The 25,370-nt window shown below is 40.9% G+C and overlaps 1 protein-coding gene across 5 annotated transcripts in view; it reads right to left on the minus strand.

Annotated features, from left to right (window-relative positions):
• Nucleotides 1-21,827, minus strand: part of LOC138645023 (lipopolysaccharide-induced tumor necrosis factor-alpha factor homolog) — a 59,443-nt gene extending 37,616 nt beyond the window's left edge. For 4 of the 5 annotated variants that reach the window (XM_069734014.1, XM_069734018.1, XM_069734016.1 and 1 more), the window contains exons 1-4: nt 21,717-21,827; nt 16,172-16,242; nt 6,785-6,844; nt 155-214 (exon numbers count right to left, since the gene is read on the minus strand). In XM_069734014.1, coding sequence (XP_069590115.1) covers nt 155-214; nt 6,785-6,844; nt 16,172-16,226 — 175 coding nt within the window. In that variant the 5' untranslated portion in view covers nt 16,227-16,242; nt 21,717-21,827. The remainder of the gene's footprint in view (nt 1-154; nt 215-6,784; nt 6,845-16,171; nt 16,243-21,716) is intronic. The other variant, XM_069734017.1, reaches the window with a different exon arrangement.
• Nucleotides 21,828-25,370: the final 3,543 nt, after the last annotated feature.

The following is a 25,370-nucleotide window of genomic DNA, read 5'->3' on the forward strand; positions in this document are numbered from 1 at the left end:
GGGCTGTGGCTCAATAGAGAGGGAAACAAACCACACAGCAAAAGGTTATCGGATCGAGTCCCAAATCCAAACCATCACAACTGATTTCTAATATTTGACTACAATGTGGTATATTATGACAATAGCAAACAAATAAGGAACTATTAGGCTCTACCTGGGTGTTGAAACCCTCCAAATCCAGAAGGCGGTGAGGTTTGATATCCTCTTCCTAAATCTGAGAAACAATAAAAATGAAATGTTTCAGAAGACAGGGCAACTAGGGATATGTATGCTGAGAGGACATGTTTGGGGATACTATAAATTCCCACTTAATGTCACCTACTTTACCCAAAAACACTAAAATAGACAAATCATTAGGTCCAGATGGCCTTTACCTCTTAGTTCTGCAGCAAAAAGTACCGTGATAGAAAAAGCACTGACTTTAATATTTAGGAATAAAAAATATAAATTCTACAAATAGAGGAATGCCTTAGAAAAGGTATGAAAACATAAGATATTTCACACAAATTTAAGCGTTATCGCCGTACATAGAAAACATTTGTGGCTGATTCAGAGCACAGATGTGTTCATGCAGATAAAGGCATAATGACGAAGATTTTGTCCAGGCAAATTAATCAAATTAAGAGATCAGATGCTAAAATACCATTACAAAGAAGCAAATAGGTATTGAACGTTGCTGCAACCTGTGGAGTTCAACAAACCGGATCCACAAGATTTTTAAAACAGTTGTGTTTAGTGATGAGGGCCGTGCAGCCATGAATGGTCCAGAAGGATGGCGTAGTGGATGGTTGGTGAATGGCCACCATGTCCCAACAAGGCTGTGATATCAGTAAGGAGGTGGCAGACTGTTTGGGCTGGAATCATGGGGAGCGATGCTAGCAGGCCCCTTTATGGTTCCTGAAGGTGTGTAAATGACCTCTGCAAAGTATAGGAGGCTGTTCCCATCAAAAGAGCAGCTCTGGGAGGCTATTCTGACATCCTGCAAAGAAATTCAAGGAGAGACTATCCAAAGACTCCAAAAAAATCAATGGATTCAAGAATTGTGAAGATGATATCAAAGAATGGGTCATATGTTAACATGCAACTTGGCCTGTTACGATGTTTTTACTTGAAAATGCTTTTGATTTCAGTAAATGTGATCTCTTAACCCTTATCCGGCTGAATAGGTACAATTGTAACTATTCCGTTTTAAAATTGCAATAACTTTTTTTTGAAAAGACGTAGAGGGCTGAAATTTCGTGACATCTCTACATTTTTGGTCCAGAATATATTGGCCAAATTTCAATAAAATATCTCCACCCGCTTCCGAGATAAGGGGTCGAGATCTTTTTGCATCCATAACAAGCTGCATAGGTACAAATGTACCTCATATATTTTGAATGAAGATAATGCAAGGGAAAAAGCATAAATTTTTTTTTAATGATAATGCTATTTAACTATTATAAACAAGTAAAAAACTGTTCATTTACATTATAAAAGAAAATGTAAGAAACTTTTTTTTATTGATTTTCTTTGCAAGTAATGCATGTTGGCTTTGCTACAGAGTGTTCATCGCAAATGGGTTTCACACAAACCACACAAGACTTTCTAGTCTTGCGTTGTTTTCGCCTCAGGTCTCTGCAGACATAGCAACTACCAACAACAGGGGAGGGTCCACGACTACCATGAGGTATTTTGGGGCCAGCTGCTGGCTGCGATGCTACCACAATGCATCGTCCAAGCACCATTTCTACTGCACCTCGAAGAAAATGGTTTCTCATTATCATTTTGTTTGTACTACGATCTTCAATTGCAATCATACACAGCTGATTTGCGAGATCTTTCAGGAACTTTCTTCGTTGATCCTTTGCCCTGAAGCTTGGATTGTGTTCTCTGTAGATGATGTAGGATGCTAACCCACTGACATCAATCATATTGTAGAAAAATGCCAAAGTCCAACGTGATGTTCGTCGTTTCACAGAGTACTCTCCCAACATTTTATCCATAACATCAACGCCACCTTTTGTTATGTTGTAGTATTTTATTATCTCTGGCTTGGCTGCTAGTGTCTCTTCAACTTCTCCCGTCATGTGCATAGATGATAGAAGCACGACTGATTTGTTCTTCTTTGGTACATATGAACAGACTGTTGCATCATGATTGTAGGCAAAATTTGTCGAGTATACAGGCCTTTCTTTGGCAGGCTGCATGTTGTTAGGTAGGAACCTTTTGTTTTTTCTCACTGTACCAACTAGTGTCATGTTCCAGGAGTTCAATACCTTAGCTAGTTCCATGGTTGTAAAGAAGTTATCGGTGGTGACATTTCTTCCAGAGCCTTTATACGAGCTCACTAGGTCCAATACTGTTCGTTCTCCAATGTTTACTTGTCGAGGACCATCAGTTGGTTTCCCAGTGTAGAGCTGACCTTGTAAAGGGTAGGCATTTGATGAGTCACAAGCCCAGAAAATCTTTATGCCATATTTAGCTGGTTTTGAAGGTATATACTGGGTAAATTTAGTATGACCTCTAAATGGAAATAATTGCTCGTCGACGGTGATACAATGATATGGCTTGTAGGCTCTCTCCAGATTACTGTTCAGCATTGTCCAGATGTCCCGTATTGGTGCAGCTTTATCTGTTTGCACACGTTCTGCACGTGTATTTTCGTTGTCAAACCTGATAAATCTGAGTATCATCTTGAAGCGGTCACGAGACATGGCTGCACGTATAATAATAATAATAATAATAATCTTTATTTTTATATAGCGCTAACATATTCCGCAGCGCTTTACATTTAGCACACATTATCATCACTGTCCCAGATGGGGCTCACAATCTAAATTCCCTATCAGTATGTCTTTGGAATGTGGGAGGAAACCGGAGTGCCCGGAGGAAACCCACGCAAACACGGAGAGAACATACAAACTCTTTGCAGATGTTGTCCTTGGTGGGGTTTGAACCCAGGACTCCAGCGCTGCAAGGCTGCTGTGCTAACCACTACGCCACCGTGCCTGCCTGCAACTGTTGGACTTTCCTTTGGGCCCCCCCAGCTACCCATTCCTAGGGGTCAGCTGCCATCTACCCAAGGTCAATCCTGGAGTAGCACCTGGACCACCTCCACTGTCTGTCCCCGGTGTCGTTAGCCGCTGCATACCCGTGGCAGAGCAGCAACATTCCACATTTCCTCCAGATTCTCTTTGTTGGCTCTGTGCACACCAGCAGCAATCAGTATGCCCAAAAATGCATGAAGTTCAGTTTCAGTAAATTGCTTGAATGTTTTTTGTGGTGGCCGTTTGGAAGAATCAGGAAAACGTTGTACCAGTTCGTTGTTGTAAGCATCACAAACTCTCTTGGCCTTTCGATTCGTTTCCCGTAATATGATGTCACACATCTCGGGAGTCATGATGGACTTGAATAGCTCTTTTGCTGTATATAGGTTGCTGATTGCTGCAGGGCCACCTCTTTGTCGTAGGACATTACGAGATTTTGTTTGTGCATTTGGCAGTGGATTACTGCACCATTGAGTTTCATCCTTAGCAGTCCAAATGTCGCCTGCACTTTGAGGCACAGAATCATCCTCAACACTTTCGTCTGATTCGTATTCATTTTCATGCTCTATGACCATTTCTTGTTCAATGTCTGAATCTTCTTCAGTAACATCCACTTGTGGTACATAGTTTTCATCATCAGATGGAACATATGGTTCATCCTCATGCTCAGAATCAGATTCATCTAGCATTCGCATTATTTCGTCAGACGTAAATCTGTAAATATGAAAAAATGTAAAATAAATAATTTTCCGAAATACTACATTATTGGCTTTTCACAAAATTATACTAACCTGCAAACACGTTTTCTTGGATTATGGCGGAAACTAGATCCAGCATTACTATCACTCATGATGACTTGCTAGATGAATTTTGGCTTCGTATTTTGTGCTGAATATAAATAAAACATCGTAAAACAATATGTAGATACTAATTATTATCCATTTTTCGTATAAAAATTATACCTATAGTGATAAGTTTCATACAAAATATATGTAAGCCAAGTCCAGGCTGAAAGACAATTTGACTGTTCTGTCCCCACATAATGAGAATAAAGGTATAACTGGCTGTTAGATGCTGTGAGACTTTCCTACCTTCGTTTCCAAGAAATTGAAGACTTCACAAGCCTAGAAATGTGTGCTCACAGCAATGAGATGAACAGCAAAATGGCTAATGAGAGGAGGGAGGCAGGAAGACAAGTAGAAGCCACTCCCAGTTTGAATTAACTTAATTGACAGCAACATAAGTGACCAGTAACAACACTGAACAATAGATATCATCATAACATTTGTAGCTGAATGAACTTTAGTTTCTGAAACCAAGTAAAGTCTTCCCACAGTGGAGGTATATGTGAAGGTACAATTGTACCTATGCAGCCTGTTAAGGTTGTAAAATTATGCAGCCTGACAAGGGTTAATGCTTCAAATTCAAGAAATTACAATTTTCAGTTCTTTGCAGCATATAAAAGGTTTGGAAACTGTTGTGTATAAAATTCTGGTTCAGTGCATTTTGAGTTTGTATTATCTTTGAAAAAAAAAATACTGTTATCATTGGAAGATTTGTCCAATAAAATGTGATTAATACTCTAACTCTTCATGATTTGAACATTATATTGACTCATTTAAAAAACATTATTTTTGGAAAAATGTTTTGAATGTAAGTTTAGCTGTCAGCGTGGCCTTCATTTCTTTTCCTCTTGACTTTAAAAAGGGAAAATTTGCATTTTTGAGAAAAATTGATGTGAAAACTGCTTCTTTAGCAAAACATATGAATAAAGCCATTATAAGTATAGCATGTAGTGGCATACATTTTTCAGCTTACTAATGCACCATAGCTGAAATGAAAAACTACGCCAAAATCCTGATACAAATGACAGAGCCAATGGCAGATGATGACATATATGGGAGAGATTTTCACCCACCATGTTACTTATTGAATGCCATGGAAAATTTTCTTTTTTTTATGATTCTTATGAGATCCAAGATATTCAGACCTACAGCAAAACCTTATACATATCTATGGAAATTTATAGCAAATATACACTGGGGCAAAAAAGTATTTAGTCAGTCAGCAATAGTGCAAGTTCCACCACTTAAAAAGATGAGAGGCGTCTGTAATTTACATCATAGGTAGACCTCAACTATGGGAGACAAACTGAGAAAAAAAAAATCCAGAAAATCACATTGTCTGTTTTTTAACAATTTATTTGCATATTATGGTGGAAAATAAGTATTTGGTCAGAAACAAACAATCAAGATTTCTGGCTCTCACAGACCTGTAACTTCTTCTTTAAGAGTCTCCTCTTTCCTCCACTCATTACCTGTAGTAATGGCACCTGTTTAAACTTGTTATCAGTATAAAAAGACACCTGTGCACACCCTCAAACAGTCTGACTCCAAACTCCACTATGGTGAAGACCAAAGAGCTGTCAAAGGACACCAGAAACAAAATTGTAGCCCTGCACCAGGCTGGGAAGACTGCAATAGCCAACCAGCTTGGAGTGAAGAAATCAACAGTGGGAGCAATAATTAGAAAATGGAAGACATACAAGACCACTGATAATCTCCCTCGATCTGGGGCTCCACGCAAAATCCCACCCCGTGGGGTCAGAATGATCACAAGAACGGTGAGCAAAAATCCCAGAACCACGCGGGGGGACCTAGTGAATGAACTGCAGAGAGCTGGGACCAATGTAACAAGGCCTACCATAAGTAACACACTACGCCACCATGGACTCAGATCCTGCAGTGCCAGACGTGTCCCACTGCTTAAGCCAGTACATGTCCGGGCCCGTCTGAAGTTTGCTAGAGAGCATTTGGATGATCCAGAGGAGTTTTGGGAGAATGTCCTATGGTCTGATGAAACCAAACTGGAACTGTTTGGTAGAAACACAACTTGTCGTGTTTGGAGGAAAAGGAATACTGAGTTGCATCCATCAAACACCATAGCTACTGTAAAGCATGGTGGTGGAAACATCATGCTTTGGGGCTGTTTCTCTGCAAAGGGGCCAGGACGACTGATCCGGGTACATGAAAGAATGAATGAGGCCATGTATCGTGAGATTTTGAGTGCAAACCTCCTTCCATCAGCAAGGGCATTGAAGATGAAACGTGGCTGGGTCTTTCAACATGACAATGATCCAAAGCACACCGCCAGAGCAACGAAGGAGTGGCTTCGTAAGAAGCATTTCAAGGTCCTGGAGTGGCCTAGCCAGTCTCCAGATCTCAACCCTATAGAAAACCTTTGGAGGGAGTTGAAAGTCCGTGTTGCCAAGCGAAAAGCCAAAAACATCACTGCTCTAGAGGAGATCTGCATGGAGGAATGGGCCAACATACCAACAACAGTGTGTGGCAACCTTGTGAAGACTTACAGAAAACGTTTGACCTCTGTCATTGCCAACAAAGGATATATTACAAAGTATTGAGATGAAATTTTGTTTCTGACCAAATACTTATTTTCCACCATAATATGCAAATAAATTGTTAAAAAAACAGACAATGTGATTTTCTGGATTTTTTTTTCTCAGTTTGTCTCCCATAGTTGAGGTCTACCTATGATGTAAATTACAGACGCCTCTCATCTTTTTAACTGGTGGAACTTGCACTATTGCTGACTGACTAAATACTTTTTTGCCCCACTGTATATATTATTAGGGTAGAGCACTAAATTGGGTTTTGTTTAGGGAGCCATATTCTGTGCAGGACACCAAAAGAAAAATTATGCATATACTGTATGTACATGTAATGACTGCACTATACCTGTGGGCTTTGCCCCTCCAACTCCATATGGTGGTGGGGGTGGAAGAGCTCCTCCAAAATCTGTTAAAAAAAACAAAAATGAAAGGGATATTTAAAATGGGTGTGTGTCTTATAGTCAGAATATACTTACAAGTAGTGTGGCAGCAGGCGATTCTCTGGCGGTCCCAGTCCGACGCTGCAGGGCAATGATCACACTCCCTTCCCAGGCTGGTGCGGCACTTTCGGCGGTGCTCTGTGGTGCGGGGGGCTCCAACAGCAATTTGTGGAGGTCCCCACACATCCATTGCTGCGATGCATTGGCCTCCTGGAAAATGGCTGCGGGGACGGCGCATGCTCAGATTGAGATCTTGGCAACCACAGAACACTGCCGAACCAGCCTTGGATGGGATTTCCCAGAGGCCACCGCATCGCAGCAATGGATGTATGGGGGCCTCCGGGCTTGCACAAAATGCCGGCGCCGTCCCCGCACCACAGAGCACTGCCAAACCTGCTGCACCAATCTGAGATGGGAGTCATATCACCGGACCACCGAACACCACCTGTGACCACGCTCCACCAGTGCTGCTGATTACCCCCCTCAGTAAATTGAATTCGGACTGTAAGAAAGACCCCCATTTACATAGTAACATAGTAACATAGTTATTAAGGTTGAAGGAAGACTTTAAGTCCATCTAGTTCAACCCATAGCCAAACCTAACATGCCCTAACATGTTGATCCAGAGGAAGGCAAAAAAAAACCCATGTGGCAAAGAGTAAGCTCCACATTGGGGAAAAAAAATTCATTCCCGACTCCACATACGGCAATCAGACTAGTTCCCTGGATCAACACCCTAACAAGAAATCTAATATATATAACCTGTAACATTATACTTTTCAAGAAAGGCATCCAGTCCCCTCTTAAATTTAAGTAATGAATCACTCATTACAACATCATACGGCAGAGAGTTCCATAGTCTCACTGCCCTTACAGTAAAGAATCCGCATCTGTTGTTATGCTTAAACCTTCTTTCCTCCAGACGTAGCGGATGCCCCCTTGTCCCTGTCTCAGGTCTATGATTAAAAAGATCATCAGAAAGGTCTTTGTACTGTCCCCTCATATATTTATACATTAAAATAAGATCACCCCTTAGACATCGTTTTTCCAAACTAAATAGCCCCAAGTGTAATAACCTATCTTGTTATTGCAGACCCCCCAGTCCTCTAATGACCTTGGTCGCTCTTCTCTGCACCCGCTCCAGTTCAGCTATGTCTTTCTTATACACCGGAGACCAGAACTGTGCACAGTATTCTAAGTGTGGTCGCACTAGTGACTTGTATAGAGGTAAAATTATGTTCTCCTCATGTGCATCTATGCCTCTTTTAATGCATCCCATTATTGTATTTGCCTTTGTAGCAGCTGCCTGACATTAAATATGAGTTTGTCATCCTCCCATACACCCAGGTCTTTTTCATTGACGGTTTTGCCCAGAGTTTTAGAATTAAGCACATAGTTATACATCTTATTACTTCTACCCAAGTGCATGACCTTACATTTATCCCCATTAAAGCTCATTTGCCATTTATCAGCCCAAGCTTCTTGTTTACATAAATCATCCTGTAATATAAAATTTTCCTCCTCTGTATTGATTACCCTGCAGAGTTTAGTGTCATCTGCAAATATTGAAATTTTGCTCTGTATGCCCCCTACAAGATCATTAATAAATATGTTAAAAAGAAGAGGGCCCAATACTGACCCCTGTGATACCCCACTGCTAACCGTGACCCAGTCCGAGTGTGCTCCATTAATAACCACCCTTTGTTTCCTATCCCTGAGCCAGCTCTTAACCCACTTACACATATTTTCCCCTATCCCCATTATTCTCATTTTATGTATCAACCGTTTGTGTGGCACGATATCAAAAGCTTTTGAAAAGTCCATATACACTATTATTGTTATTATTATTTATTTCTATAGCACCATTGATTCCATGGTGCTGTACATGAGAAGGGGTTACATACAAGTTACAGATATCACTTACAGTAAACAAACTAACAGTGACGGACTGATACAGATGGGGCGAGAACACTGCCCTTGCGGGCTTACATTCTACAGGATTATGGGGAAGGAGACAGTAGGTTAGGGGTTGCAGGAGCTCCGGCGTTGGTGAGGCGGTAGCTTCGGTAGTGATGAGGAGGCAGCGGGGTCAGTGCAGGCTGTAGGCTTCCCTATGTCCACTGCGTTCCCTTGGTCCAGTCCGAAACTTACCTCTTCATAAAAATTGATCAGATTTGTCTGACAGGAACGGTCCCTAGTAAACCCATGTTGATATTGGGTCATGAGGTTATTCCTCCTCAGATACTCCAGTATAGCATCCCTTAGAATGCCCTCCAGGATTTTACCCACAGTAGAGCTTAAGCTTACTGGCCTATAATTTCATTTGACACATTAATTTTTTTTCCCTATTTTCCTTCTGAAAATTTGTGGTGCATCTTATGGTCCGGTCCATCTTATAGTCCAAAAAATGCAATATATTCCTGACAAATCCATTTTTTTCTTCTATGTAAATTAGCTGGTCCAGGCTATGGGGCGGGACACTAATCTCCCTGAGAATCTGCCTCCAGGGCTTATTTTAAATGAAAGGGGGCATTATTACCAGTGTGAGATATGTAACCAGCACAGAACAGTAGAACTGAACTTTGTTTCATACCAAACACGTTAGCAGCTGCAGCTCTCACAGCTCTGCTGCAATGCAAAACTATTGGAACACTGGATGCCTGTTAGATGGAAGCGGAAGCAAGCACAGAGCAGAACCTGCAGATGTGTCAGATATAGTCATACACTGTTCTACATAACCCCCCCCCTTTTATTTAAAATAAGCTATAGAAGCAGAGTCTTATGCAGATCAGTGCCCAGCCCATAGTCCTGAACAGCTCATTTACAAATAAGCAAAATATGGATTTCTATGGAATAAGTCATAGTATCGCAGATAACAAAGTGTCCCTTTATTCAATGACCTGCATGCCCATGTATACGGCTAAGGCTAGGTTCACATTGCGTTAATGCAACCCATTCAACACATGCGTTAAACGGGCTGTGTTATCACAAGTGCCAAAATGTGATCACGCTAGCACAGATAGAGCTAGCAGATGCTCTATCTGCGCTAGTGGTGACGGACCCGGAAACGCTGCAGCCCATGTCACAGGATCCATCACTCAATGACGGCACATCACTAGCGCACGCCCATTTTGGGCGTGCGCTAGCGATGCATCTGAGATAGGGCTTAATGGCAGCATTAACGGACTGCGTTACACCGCGTTACACCAAGCCCTTCCTCATGATTTAAGATAAGAGGGGCTTCTGACAGGGGATTTAAAGGGTGATATTTAGCTTTGCTTAAGGCCCCTTCACATTAAGCGACGCTGCAGCGATACCGACAACGATCCGGATCGCTGCAGCGTCGCTGTTTGGTCGCTGGAGAGCTGTCACACAGACAGCTCTCCAGCGACCAACGATGCCGGTAACCAGGGTAAACATCAGGTTACTAAGCGCAGGGCCGCGCTTAGTAACCCGATGTTTACCCTGGTTACCAGCATAAAAGTAAAAAAAAAAAAAAACACTACATACTTACCTACCGCTGTCTGTCCCCGGCGCTCTGCTTCTCTGCACTCCTCCTGTACTGGCTGTGAGCACAGCGGCCGGAAAGCAGAGCGGTGACGTCACCGCTCTGCTTTCCGGCTGACCGACGCTCACAGCCAGTACAGGAGGAGTGCAGAGAAGCAGAGCGCCGGGGACAGACAGCGGTAGGTAAGTATGTAGTGTTTGTTTTTTTTTACTTTTACGCTGGTAACCAGGGTAAACATCGGGTTACTAAGCGCGGCCCTGCGCTTAGTAACCCGATGTTTACCCTGGTTACCAGTGAAGACATCGCTGGATCGGTGTCACACACGCTGATCCAGCGATGTCCAAGGGAGATCCAGTGACGAAATAAAGTTCTGGACTTTGTTCAGCGACCAACGATCTCCCAGCAGGGGCCTGATCGTTGGTCGCTGTCACACATAACGATTTCCTTAACGATATCGTTGCTACATCACAAAAAGCAACGATATCGTTAACGATATCGTTATGTGTGAAGGTACCTTTAGAGTGCTAAGTCAACCTATAAGTCTCCCTATGTTGACTTGGCCTGACTTAGCATTTGAATGAGAGGCTTCTGACAGGGAGTCTAAAGGGTAAATGTAGTATTGTATAACAGAATAGCACACAAGAATTGGCACAAAGCGGAAATTTAATTTAATGCTTTTAATTTTCTACCCTCATATCAAAAGAAAAGTTATTATACCACAAAGTGAAGTATAGCAACGTTTCGAGTAATGTACCCTTCGTCAGACCGTGAATAGAGCATGTGTTTTCCACATACACAAGTCTTTTTTGGAAGAAAAAAAGTAGAATATCCACATTCCATTCACACCGCATTTCTCTACAGTATAACCACTTCATGTTGTACCACTGAGTCCCTTCTCCTATGGACAGCAGTCATTTCCATTCTCTCTCTGAATCCTTAAACAGACCAGTTATTCCATCGCTTCTTATACTGGTACAAGAGGATATTCTGCATTATTTTTTCTTCTAAGAAAGGCATTCCACACATACGTTATTCTCAGCCTGATGAAGGGTACATTACATTAAATGTTGCTATTCTTCACTCTGCGGTGTATTAACTTTTTTTTAATGAGGGTAGAAAATTAAAAGCATTCAAAAAACATTCCATTTTGTGCCTATTCCAGGTGTGCTACTTCCTTATACAATATTCATTTTCTGACAAAGTAAGGAGTAATGTGGACTGCTCCATTAGAATAAGCACCCAATACCTTCTTTGCAATGTAAATTGGAGGTTGATCAAGCCATCTTTTGTGTAAAAGGTAAACTTATCTTCATGGAGAGTTCCAACTCAGCCTATAAGTCTCCTTACGCTGACTTTGCACTCATTATACAGTTAGTCCAATAGCTTAACAGGGGTTGCCCAGTCTTCCGATGAAAGTCTCCAGTTACTCACACCGTTAGGATTATCCAGTTTTGATGGTGAAAAAAGTCGGTCACTTGACTGCAAGTATGCAATTTGCCCCAGTTGCTTACAAACCCTAGCACTATACTTAGCAAACCTAAGTCTGCATATTGGATGAAGATAATGTATAGAACAGTAACCCTTAAAACTGAGCCAAAATGTGATAACTACACTGATAATTGGGTAACAATGTCTTTCAGGCTCCATAGCTCACCATTCACTGCAGCTTTGAACGTGAGACTTCCATCATATTATAGACAATCATCTTGGGTATCTCATGCATAAATTTGACTTGCAACTATTATGATTAGTTGTGCATATTTTTGTTATGTCACTGCACTGTTACTATTTTGCTTTTAAAAATCTAAATTTTAATTTGTATTATTTTGCTTGCATTTTGTAAATCCACTTTTGGCTTTCAACACTGCCTGAATCCTTCAGATCCAAACATGATACTTGGTCAAGTATCCAAAGCATTTGGCTGTGAAATACGGTAATCCCATATCATCAGGCTTCACCAACTGAACTGGACAGTTCCTTCAATTTCTCAATCCATGAGCCCTTTTTTCCCTTGTTTCTTCCAGATCCATTTACATCCATCAGGACCTAGTCTATTGACGTTCATCTCATTGCTCCAATCACACATTTCTAATCTTCTACTGTCCACTTTTCTTACTTTTTTGCAAACTTAAGCTGACACTTGTTATAACGATACTGAAGATGAAGCTTCTTCACCTTTTTTCAGGCCACCATTTCAGACTCGTGTAACATGCATCACACAGTGCTTTCACGGACATCTGTTAACTCACTTTTATGAAACATACGAGCCACCTCCACTGTCGTGTTTTCCACGCCAGAACTGATAGATCTTGTGATGGGCCGATTTGTTGACTCATATATGTTGCCCTGATGTCCACCTCTTGGCTTTTAAATGGATGGCTGGACTTCATTTTGTATTCTTCCAATTGTAATGGCAATCACATGATGCAGTTTGTCAATTTTCTTCGACAAAAGACTGCTATCGATGAGCTGGGTGATGCCATTTCTTTTTTCTTGGGAAATCGTCTTCATGGCTGTTACTCAATACAAACCAGTCACCTTTTTCTTGGGAATCAACCTAATAACACACTGAGCTATTAGGGAATGTCAGAACAGGTTGTATTTTGAAGTATACAGGAAGAAAAGTATTTTTCTACCACAGGAGCAGAACAGTAACAACCTTTCATGTTCAAAGCTGTAGTGGATAGTGAGATATGAAGCCTGAAGGTCAAACATTAAAAACATTGTTACCCTTTTGCTTGTCAGTGTATATCCAAAGTCTCAGTTAATGTGAACGCCTTAGAATTAGCTTATAAAGTTTTCATGAGATGGCACTTTGTTTCCTTGTGGACAGAAAACGAAATACTCAACTACATCTCTTCTTGTTTCATGCGGTGGAGTGATTCTGGAGACATGTTACACATTTTGTGGAGTTGTGGGTAGGTTCTGGTAAAGAATTTATGGAGTGAACATCTCTTTTCTGCATTTGGAAGTCTTTGAACTTCCAATGTCATGAACTTAATTTCACCTTTTTTAATCCGTGGCCAAACATTTATCCAATCTAGGAAAAAAAAAAGTCCCTCTAGGATGGATGGATTTAAATCTAGGATGGATGGATTCTTCATAGATGAAAACTCTGCAATATTTATTGCTAGCAACCAAAAATCTACTTCAATTATGCCAATCATCATTTATTCTCCTCTTATGATGCCCTGCCTAATACACTCACTACATATGCTTCATTTGACGCTAAGTCACTTCTCATGACCAAGTCATGAGATGGGATAGTCAAGGAGTCCGAGGTAAGAAGCCAGAAAGGTACAAATACAGAAAGAAGATACAGAGGCGTAGTCAGGCAATGTTCAGAGGTCAGAATACGAGGTGGATAGCAGATTAGAGCAGAAGGGGTTAAACAGATGAATGGTCAGAATGAGGTCCAAAGTCAGTCAACAAAAGATCTACAAACAGAATGCAAGGCACCGAGAGACAAACCACACAGCAGCTGAATGTACATCTGGCAGAGGTCTGGGAGTAACAGCCTGGGTAACCCTGGGACAATGAACACTTGGAGACAGCCAGCACCTCCCAGTCTCAGATTTAATAGTGGAGCTATCAATCAACATACTGAAAGCGCAGCTTGCCCCTGTACCAGATTGGATGGCTGAGCTGTCAGTATCTGCATCCCAGACACACTGAAATGTGGAACCATAACACCTCAATGTTGCTACAATATCCTGCCTAGAATACCCTCCATTCTGTCTTTTTCCCCTAAGGTTGAGTTTAGTTGGCTGTGTTGGAAATCAGGACAGTCACAACCCCAAATTTAAGATGCATCTACTAGCTTTGTGTGCGTGTCTGTATTGCAAACGCATGCAGGAGCTGTCATTATGTTGCATGCATTTTTCTGATTCATAAATGGACCAAAAAGGGAATGCATGCTCCAATTTTTGACATCGAGACTGTCCGTGTGCTCTTTGTGCGTAGTCTGTAGTGCACATGGACAGCACATGGATTGTTTATACGCTTATCTTAATGAGCATAAAGATGCGAGATCTTTTGAATTTTCTGATCAGTCACTCTTTTTTCTAGAGGTCCCATACCTAGCCATTTACCAAGTTTAGCTTTTATTACCTTTAAGATACCATTTAGAAGACATCTAGGAGACATTTATATACTGTTGTTACGTCATAATAAAGCAAAACTACATCAACAACAAACTACAGGTCTCCAGTATTGCTATTTTCAATATTTGTTAGAACAGACATGATAGGAGAGCTCAATCTTTAAATACAGTCTAAAAGTCAGTAGAAGGATTGTTAGAAAATAACACTGGTCCCCTTCCCGATTGAGCCCCAATGGACCAGTGCTATATTTCTTCGACTACTAACAAAGTTGCCTTGAAGACCACCATTAATTGTCTTTTGACCTTGTCAATCATTTTTTTGTCAGTAAGTACAAAAACAAAACAAAAAACAAACTAAAGATGATCTTCAGTTTTCGGAGATGCAGCAAAATTACCTCCATATATCAGCTTCTTAGAAACGTGAGTGTCTTGAAGTTGGAAGTGTTAGGAGTTGAGTTCCCGCCGCTGCACAGGGGGAATCTTGAGTCGTGTCTGCTGCGGTCTCCCATTCTGCATCAGCCGCAGTGGAGCCTGCTCAGCGGAGACATCGGTCCCAGCATCTCACTCAGCATGAAACTGTGCAAAGGGTTACTGCTGCCTTTCCAGGCTCTGCTGTTGCAGCCTGCATTGGTCAGCGGCGAGCAGGCTTTTCTGTGACTAAGTCCAGCTGTGCACACACTGAGCATGCCCAGGGTAAGACCTCTCTTTGGAGGTCAGGAGTCACATGCTCAGGTACTGCAGCAGCTATCATTGGTCCTCTAGGAAGGTCCTGAAGTTGCTCAGGTACTGTAGCAAACTTCCATTGGTTCCCTAGGAAGGTCCTGAAGCTGCTGCAGCTAAAAAAAGGTTTGCACGGCCACACGGCCATGCGCTAGTATCACCTCATGTCATGAGCTTGTTAATAGTGGTTACGCCTGTATGTGTGTGTTCAAGGACCCGGCTGAAATAAGCCCCTAGAATACCGGCTCCTCCGGGGAGGAGTGTTTGTATGCTTTTCTGGGTGCGTGACCACTGACTGCCTCCAGCTCAGCAGTTAGCTGTGTTCCCCTGTGACGCTAACAGGGTACTGCATCTTATTTCTAGCGACTCTGTGGAGTTAACAGAGTTCGCTTATACCGCCATATAGTGCCGCCATTTGCCAGCAGCAGGTTCCTCTCCTGCACGGTGGACCCCGGGTTGCGAACGTATATATATATATATATATATATATATATATATTCGGTGCGTTCCGCCAACCCTAACAGGAAGAATGTTGATTAGAGTTTTTTTAAATCTAGCCAGGATCCAAGAAGTATCGTTTCTCCTTGTGGAGAGTGACATGTTAAGCATGTTGAGGTGAGGAGACTTAAAGCCGCAATGCTCCTCTGGGAAATATGCAAATTGTCTCTTCAGAGAGGAAGAGGACTAGAACTTTAGTGCCACCTATTGGAAGTAGCAATCCTAACAGTCAATGTCGACTCTTTAACGAGCCTTGTCACATGACTTAAGATAAAAGCCAAACCAGAATCTCAATTTGCAGACATCTAGCCAAAATGTTTAGTCTCTGATTCAAAATAGGCTTTTATGACTGCAAAACCAATGAGGACACACTTTATCACAATTCACACCTTCTTAACCCAAAAATGTGCGTAAAATATTAGATCTGAAATAAATGCTGGAAATAGTAACGACTGATAAACCCACCTGGTTGTGAGTAGACTGGAGCGGATGGTGGGTATCCCTTTCCATGCTCATACATGATTATTTATTTTCATCTGCATGGAAGAAAAATAAGATTTTCAAAAATCGTCATCCCATTGTAACAGATAGCAAAGTATCAGCCCAAATTTATAATGTCACTTAGCACTATTTATAATTGATATAGAACATAATGAAATTGTTAGAAAATAGCGATATGATTTTACTAGGACCAATGATGAGTAAATTATGGTGAACACAATTTAAAACTAATATCTCTTAAAAGCTATCTTGGTTGGACAGCACCTGTATAATCCCCTATTGAATTGAAAGCAGGGGAATGTAGCATTGTAGACTTGCGGTGCTTTGCCCCCCTGCTGGCATAACCTCATATGAACTCGAACGTGGGAATTTTTCTGAATATTTTCTCACTCTAGAGTTCATATGAGTTTATACCAGCAGGGGGCGCAGCACCGCAAGTCTACGATGCTACGTTCCCCAGCTCTCAATTAATACCCCAGATTTTACAGTCAGGAGCACAGCTGCATTAGAAAGGCTCCTGGCTGTAATTTTTTTTAACCCTTTCAGATGGATTTACAGCGTGGGACATGACTGTAACAGCGGAACGGTATGGGATATTGTTGCTTTTTTCTTTTTTTTCTTTTACAGAACGAGGGTTGTCATTTGGATTAAGAGTATAATAAACTATTACAACAGCCTGTGTCTTTATTTCAATAAAATACATTTTTCCTGATGTGCGTGTGTTTTGTTAACCATTTACTACTATTGGATTAATAATGGATAGGTGTCTTATTGACACCTCTCCATTATTAATTAGGCTTAATGTCACCTTACAATAGCAAGGTGGCATTAACCCTTCATTACCCCATATCCCACCGCTACACGGGAATGGGAAGAGAGTGGCCAAGTGCCAGAATAGGTGCATCTTCCAGATGTGCCTTTTCTGGGGTGGCTGGGGGCAGATGTTTTTAGCCAGGGGGGGGGGCCAATAACCGTGGACCCTCTCCAGGCTATTAATATCTGCCCTCAGTCACTGGCTTTCCCACTCTGGCGGAGAAAACTGCGCGGGAACTCACACCAGTTTTTTCCCTGAATGAACCTTTTATTTTAACAGCTAGAGCCCACAAATTTTACACATACACACTACTAACATTAGTAGTGAGGAATATGCAAAAAAAAAGGGATATGAAAAGGTTTACTGTATGTAAACTATCTCTCATATCCTGTCGGGTTTGATAAGGAGATAGGAAAAGCCGGTAATTAAATTACCGGCGTTTATGATATATATATATATATATATATATATATATATATATATATATATATATACCTATTCTATGTGTAGACCTTTATTTGTTTTATTCTATTGTAACCTGTCAGTGTGATTTTACTGTACTCCGCACTGAATTACCGGCTTTTCTCCAGAACACCGCTGCGTATTTCTCGCAAGTCACATGCATGGTCCGTGTGTAATCCGTATTTTTCTCGCCCCCATTAACTTTCATTGGCGGATTTTTTGCGCAATACGCTGACAAACGCAGCATGCTGCGATTTTCTCAGCCCGTAAAATACAGCTGAGAAATATACGGCAGATAGGAGCTGCCCCATAGAGAAACATTTGTCCGTGTGCAATGCGTTGTTTTTGCGCCTCTCATATGTCCGTAAAACTCTCTAGTGTGACGCCGGCCTAAGTGTATCAATAAGGTTTTGTCATAGCCAAAAACCAGGTAGTATCAAAAACAAAGCAGCTTTATTTAAAGGAATACACCAAAAAGAGACAAAGGCGCAGCATCAAAAACACTATAAAAGCACATTTAATAAAAAATGCACACAAAAATGTAAACAAAAACCCCCAAAGTTACCTAATTTAACTCCGTAATGACCAGAGATATTTTTAGTTTAGCATTTTCATTTTTTGCTCCCCTTCTTCCCAGAGCCATAACTTTTTTATTTTTTGGTTAAATTGGCCATGTGAGGGCTTGTTTTTTTGTGGGATGAGTTGTACTTTTGAACGACACCATTGGTTTTACCATGTCGCATACTCGAAAATGGGAAAAAAATTCCGAGTGCTGTGAAATTGCAAAAAAGTGCTATACCACAATTGTTTTTGGGTCTTTTTTTACCATGTTCACCAAATTCTGAAACTGACCTGCCATTAGGATTCCCCAGGTCATTATGAGTTTGTAGATGCCAAATATGTATAAGTTTTATTTAAGTGGTGGAAAAAAAATCCAAAGTTTGTTTAAAAAAAAAAAGTGCCATTTTCCAATATCCGTAACTTGTCCATTTTTTGTGATCTGGGGCTGGGTGAGAGCTCATTTGCTTGCTCGCCGAGCTGATGCTTTTATTGATATCATTATGGTCCAGATATGATCTTGTGATCACGCGTTATTACATTTTAATGCAATTTTGTTGCGACCAAAAAAACGTAATTCTGGCATTTTTACTTTTTTTTCTCATTACACTGTTTATCGATCAGATAAATTCTTTTTATATATTGATAGATCGGGCGATTCTGAACCCGGCGATATCAAATATGTGTATTTTATTTTTTATTGTTTTATTTTGAATGTGGCGGATCGGGGGTGATTTAAATGTTTATAATATTTTTTATTTTTTTTATATTTTTAAAAACTTTTTTTTTACTTTACTCTTGCTTCAATAGTCTCCATGGGAGTCTAGAAGCTGCGATCATCCGTTCGCTCGTACTACTGTGTTGCAACAATGCTCACTTGCTAAGAGTACTGGGTGGCACTCATAGCTATCCAGATATGACAAGCACAGGGGTCTCCTGCAGACCCCGGGTTTTCATGCCAACTGCTGAAATCAGCTAACATGTGCTGGAAAAGATGTGGGCAAAATTATCATCATTTTTAAGTACAAAGGGAAAATAATTTTGTGGAGAAATTCAATGCTCAAGATGGAGATAAGATCCTAGCTTTATATTTCTCCTTTCACACTTGTGTCAGTACGAGTCCGTCGCTAAGCGTCGGGCCGACGTACCGACGCACGTTGTAAAATTTGTGCACGACGTGGGCGGCGGATGCAGTTTTTCAACGCATCCGCTGCCCATTCTGAAGTCCGGGGAGGAAGGGGCGGAGTTGCGGCCGCACATGCGCGGTAGAAAATGGACGCGACGTACGAAAAAACGTTCCCTTGAACGTTTTTTCGTGACGACGATCCGCCAAAATATGACGGATCTGTTGCACGACGGACGCAACGCGTGGCCATCCGTCACGATCCGTCCCTAATACAAGTCTATGGGCAAAAAACGCATCCTGCGAGCACATTTGTAGGATCCATTTTTTGCCCAAAACGATGGTTTGCGACGGATTACAAAAAACGCTAGTGTGAAAGCAGCCTTAAAGGGGGGTGTCCGGATTTAGTACAAAAGGCTGCAGTCAATTTACTCGTGCACAGCATGCAGGCGACGAGACATTGGCATTCATATGACTGTATGCAACATGCATATCTGTAACCACATTCCAACTAGACGTGTGAGGCTTTGCTCTATACAAGTGAATCTGGTGAGGCACCACATGTCTAGTCAGAGTGTGGCCGGGCGTGTGCATATAGCATACTTCAAATGACTGCTTGCTCTCAGCATCGGCACCATGGAGTACTAATAGCATGCGCTGTGCATGATGTGAGGATTGTGAAGATGTGCCAAACCTAGGCAACCCCTTTAAAACCTTATACTGTGAGGGGAGGGCTCACTCACACTTCTGATTTTTCCAACTATGAGGAAAAATTATTCTGATCAGACTTTGATGAGAGTGTGATCAGAATGTGGTTTGAGTGTCTTTTGTGAAACATGTAGAAATTTTAAAAAAACTTCTCAACCTTTTCCATTCTGGCAGTCCATGAAAAATGGATCGCACATGGATGCAATTCGAGTGTGGTTCGATTTTTTTCATGGACCCATAGACTTGCATTACCAGTTTTGATCCAAATGAGCCCTGGCAGTTGGCAGAAATAAAACTGTACCCTATCCCGGTTTTCTAACTTTAAAAAGCTGTACATTTTGCTTCATTCCATATTTGTCTATTAATTAGTCACTTTTTTTTTTACTATTTTCCCCCTCTTACAAAATATTTCTAAAAAATGAATCGGGCTTAATGTAAGGGTTTCAGACAACACATGGCCTGACAAATATCCTAAAAATGACTCTAGAATTTGATGAAAATTGCTATACAGTAGTGCAAATCTACTCCAATCCACTGCTGATCTAGATCTGATTTTCCTGCAGATGCACAGCTTACTAAGGCTACTTTCACACTAGCGTTGGATTCGGCCCGTCGCATTGCGTCGGGCCGAGATTCTGACGCTAGCGTTTGATGCGCCGCACAATGGGTGCAGCGGATGCATTTCTCCGGCGCATCCGCTGCCCCATTGTGAGGTGCGGGGAGGTGGGGGTGGAGTTCCGGCCGCGCATGCGCGGTCGGAAAAAGCGGTCTGTCGGCAGCAAAAAACGTTACATTTAACGTTTTTTGCTCCCGGCGGTCTGCCACAACACGGCGCAACCGTCGCACGACGGTTGCGACGTGTGTCAATATGTCGCAATGCATTGGTAATGTTACTCTATGGGGCAAAAACGCATCCTGCAAACAACTTTGCAGGATGCGTTTTTTCCCCTAAACGACGCATTGCGACGTATTCAAAAAAACGCCAGTGTGAAAGTAGCCTAAGAAGCATTAACCTCTTACTAAATTAGGGACCTCACACTCCAAGGGGCTTTTTATTAAGACCGGCATAAAAAATATTCCAAAATATATGAAAAGGAAAAACATGACCTATCAAAAAAAACACTGATCTTAACATATCACCCCAGCAATGTGTTGCAAATGAAACATGATAATTACAAATTGTCCGTAGGGATAACTTACCCCTGCATGGCAAGTACAACGTGAATCCAATTTGTAGCCATTAGCTGAGCAGTCATATTTACAGAAAATTCCGCAATACTACTGTGATATAACAACAATATGATATGGAAGCCACTTATTAAAATAATATTTATCGATCATGTAAGCCACAAGGAATAAAACACCAACGCTTTAGCATTGAGCATCATTATAAATTGTATTGATCCCAATAATTAGCATTTTTGTTACATTAAATATGTAATCAAGCCCCATCAATCACAAAAAGGAAAGAAATAATAACAGATTATTTAATAAAGCTCTGTCAGATATAACAGGTTAAATCATGGGAGAGGTATTCACAATGGCCCTTACTTTAAGAAATCAACTAAAATAAACTAGTAGAAACTAAAGCAAGGTAGTCTTTCTACACCCTAAGAATGGGCAGAGGAGCTTGTACATACCAAAATTAGAGAGACGATTCAACCCTCACCTAGTTTCCCATATGCTTTATCATATAACAAAACAACATTTAGGAACAATCAGTACAAAAGCATTTGTGTCTTCCAAACCCCCTCAACAAAGGCAAACAAAATAAATACTAAATTTTAAAAAAGCAAAAATTGAAGTCTTCAAAGTAAGTCGCATGAAAAGCCCAATATGAATACCTGCAAAGACTAATTCTTGCTGCTGTAGTTTCTTGTAGTGGCAACAGTGAACTAAAGCTTCAACTTTAAAACAAAGGAATGTGGTATCGATGGAAAACAGGTCAAACAAGAGGAGTGCAAGGGAAAGTAAATTTGCATAGAGTTTTCAGTAAGTTGTCTTGTTGCTCTAAGGCATCTGTGAAATAAAGCAGTAACTTCCGTGCCTCCTATTCTTTCCCTGAATGGTTCGCCCTTCCCTGTTCCCTTCTCTCTTTGCCGTACCTCCTCTTTCTCAACAGTACCGGCAGGGCTCTACTTTCTCATCAATATCCGCAGCAATTACTCCCATGCCTCCTCCTCTTCTAAAGTAGCAACGGAGACTAGGAAATTAATAAAAACAGATATAAAGGGGCCAATTCATCCTTGCTTTTGCATCTTTTACTTGTATACAGAGTGGGCCATTTATATGGATACTAGATTGTGGCCCGATTCTAACGCATCGGGTATTCTAGAATATGCATGTCCCCGTAGTATATGGACAATGATGATTCCAGAATTCGCGGCAGACTGTGCCCGTCGCTGATTGGTCGAGGCAACCTTTATGACATCATCGTCGCCATGGCAACCATTATGACATCTATGTCGATACTGTGCCCGTCGCTGAATCAGAAACGTGAGATGTCTACGTCCTTTATGACATCATCGTCGCTGTGCCCGTTGCTGATTGGTCGAGGCCTAGCGGCCTCGACCAATCAGACGCTGGATTTCTACGTCCTTTATGACATCATCATCGCTGTGCCCGTTGCTGATTGGTCGAGGCCTGGCGGCCTCGACCAATCAGAGACGCGGGATTTCTACGTCGATGCTGTGCCGGTCTCTGATTGGTCGAGGCCTAGCGGCCTCGACCAATCAGAGAGCCGGGATTTCCAGGACAGACAGACAGACAGACAGACAGACAGACGGAAAAACCCTTAGACAATTATATATATAGATTTAAAAATGGCATTTAAAAATGGCCGACTTCAAAATGGCCGCCATGGTCACCACCCATCTTGAAAAGTTTTCCCCTCCCATATACTAATGTGCCACAAACAGGAAGTTGATATCATCAACCATTCCTATTTTATTAAGGTGCATCCATATAAATGGCCCACCCAGGTGTATCTATATAAAGGGCCCACCCTGTAGTTATATATATTTTTACCTAGCTTTTGATTTGTGCCATTTTTATCTTTACATTTGCATATTTATTAAAGCCACTTTTTTTGTGTTCAGTTTAGACTTTCCAGACGATTTCACCTGAGTCATAATTTCCAACTTTTCAGAAAGTCAGTTTTTTTTTTGTAAATGTACTCCCTTACTAAGTGATTTTATATACATCAAACGTTTTTGCAATCTTTTGCCAAACATGTAAAAAGAGTTAAAGTCAAAAATAAAGTATACTGAGAGTACTGAAAATCAACTGGAGAAGCCACCAGGATCCTGCCCCTTCAACTAGTCATCCTTGTTATATTATACCCAGCTGCCATTTTGAAACATGATTAACCTCATATCAACCCATGACCTACATTTCTATCATAGTTTGCTAAGGGCTGTATGAAGCACAGGCCTTCAGACAGATGATGCGATTGCTGAAGTGTAACCTATTGCTGTCAATTACTAACATCAGCATTTAAATAATGCCATTGCTGGAGCAGGTGAATGACAGGTGCCTCGCTATGTATATATGAGGGAGAGACCTATCAATCACCTGCAACAGCACTGGGAAGAGTTGACTAGGGGCATCATCCATTTAGTCTCATCTCTAGCTATGGTCCCCGGCCAGATCTGTAAAATAACTTTTTCTCTGAAACGTCAGAGCTTTTTTATTAGAAGAATATACCTGGTTGCCATCGTACATCTAGGCTCTGATTCATGCTGTCCACGGCTTTCTACCAGCCATCAAAGTGAAAAAAGTGAAAATCCCATAGATGGAATAAGTAAAATATTTTTAAAACGTTTACTTTAAAAAAAAAATGAAAAAAATCACAAAATAATAAGAAATAAACAAATTATACCTATACATATGCATTTGTAAGAAGAAAAAAAAAGTACACATATTTGGTATTGCTGCGTCTGGAACGACCTGATCTATAAAGCTGTCACACTCGTTAACTCCTAGAGTGGACGTCATGAAAAAAAAGTGGCAAAACTGTGGTTTTTTCATCATATTGCTACGAAAAAAGTAGAATAAAACGCAATCAAAATGACAAATGTAAATAAAAATTGTATCTCCGAAAACATCATCTTGCCCCGCAAAAAACAAGCTGCCATACAGCTCCATTAGTGTAAAAATAGAAAAGCTACAGCTCTCATAATAAAGCAGTGCAAAAACAATATTTTTTTTCAATAAAATAATTTTTATTCTGTAAAAGCATTAAAAACATAAAAAAAATCATAAACATTTGGTATCACTGTAATTGTACTGACCCGAAGAATGTATCTTATCATTTTTATCAGACAAAGGCCAACAAACAAATAAAAAACAATCTCTAAGTTGCTGGTTTATTGTTGATTCTGCTTCCAAAAATTGGAATAGAAAGCCCTCAAAAAATATCATGTGCTCAAGAATAGTATCAATAAAAACGTTGACTTGCCCTGCAAAAAAGCAAACCCTCACATGACTCTGTCAGAAGAAATATAAGAAATTATCGCTTAATGAAATGCAAATACTGTTTTTTTTTTTAAAAAAAAGCACCTTTTAGTGTGTGATAGCAGCCAAACATAAAAAAAGATATAAATCTTTTATCACTGTAATCGCACCGACCCAAATGATGAAGTCGCCTAATCACTTAGATTTCACAAGGAATAGTGTGAAAAATAAATAAAACGAATTCTTCACCTGCTGTTGATTTTTTCATTTTGTCTCCCAAAGATTGCAGTGTGGCTGGGCTCAAATTTATCCTGTGCTCTACGCAGAGCACTAAGGCTGCCGTCACACTAGCAGTATTTGGTCTGTATTTTACATCAGTATTTGTAAGCCAAAACCAGGAGTGGAACAATTAGAGGAAAAGTATAATAGAAACATATGCACCACTTCTGTATTTATCACCCACTCCTGGTTTTGGCTACAAATACTGGTGTAAAATACTGACTAAATACTGCTAGTGTGACGGCAGCCTTATACCGAGGCTTCCGTGTAAATCTCTGAAATACGTGATTCAGACGGAACCCCTGGTGGAAGATTCCCTATAACGAAGCAGATGGAGTCACTGTAAATGCCATCTGGTCTATGATCTGGCAGTGCCCATTTTTTTAGGCATGCATAAAAGCATGGTTGACCACAGTTTTGTGCACTTTTGAAACGAAGGACACCACTGAACAGAGGCCAGGTTGATTCCAGGGTAACTCTGTTTCCTCATAAGGGAATGGATCCCTTGGCGTTTCATCCGAATGACGTATTTTGTAGCTTTAGATGGAAACCCCAATGTAAGTGCTGAGCATATAGTACAGGATAAATGTGATCCAAAATGTTCTTTATTCCAAAATGACACCAATTAAAGCTTCTACTCAACCCACAAATCAAGGTGTCAGGTCCGTTATCTGTTAATAGAAATATTACTGGTGTCACAAAGGCTCTGGAAAAGTCACAGGGTTAACGCAACAGAGAGGCGTCAGAAGTCCGCATAATAATCT

Source organism: Ranitomeya imitator, chromosome 7 (genome assembly GCF_032444005.1).
Source record: "Ranitomeya imitator isolate aRanImi1 chromosome 7, aRanImi1.pri, whole genome shotgun sequence".
Classification (NCBI taxonomy): Eukaryota; Metazoa; Chordata; class Amphibia; order Anura; family Dendrobatidae; genus Ranitomeya; species Ranitomeya imitator.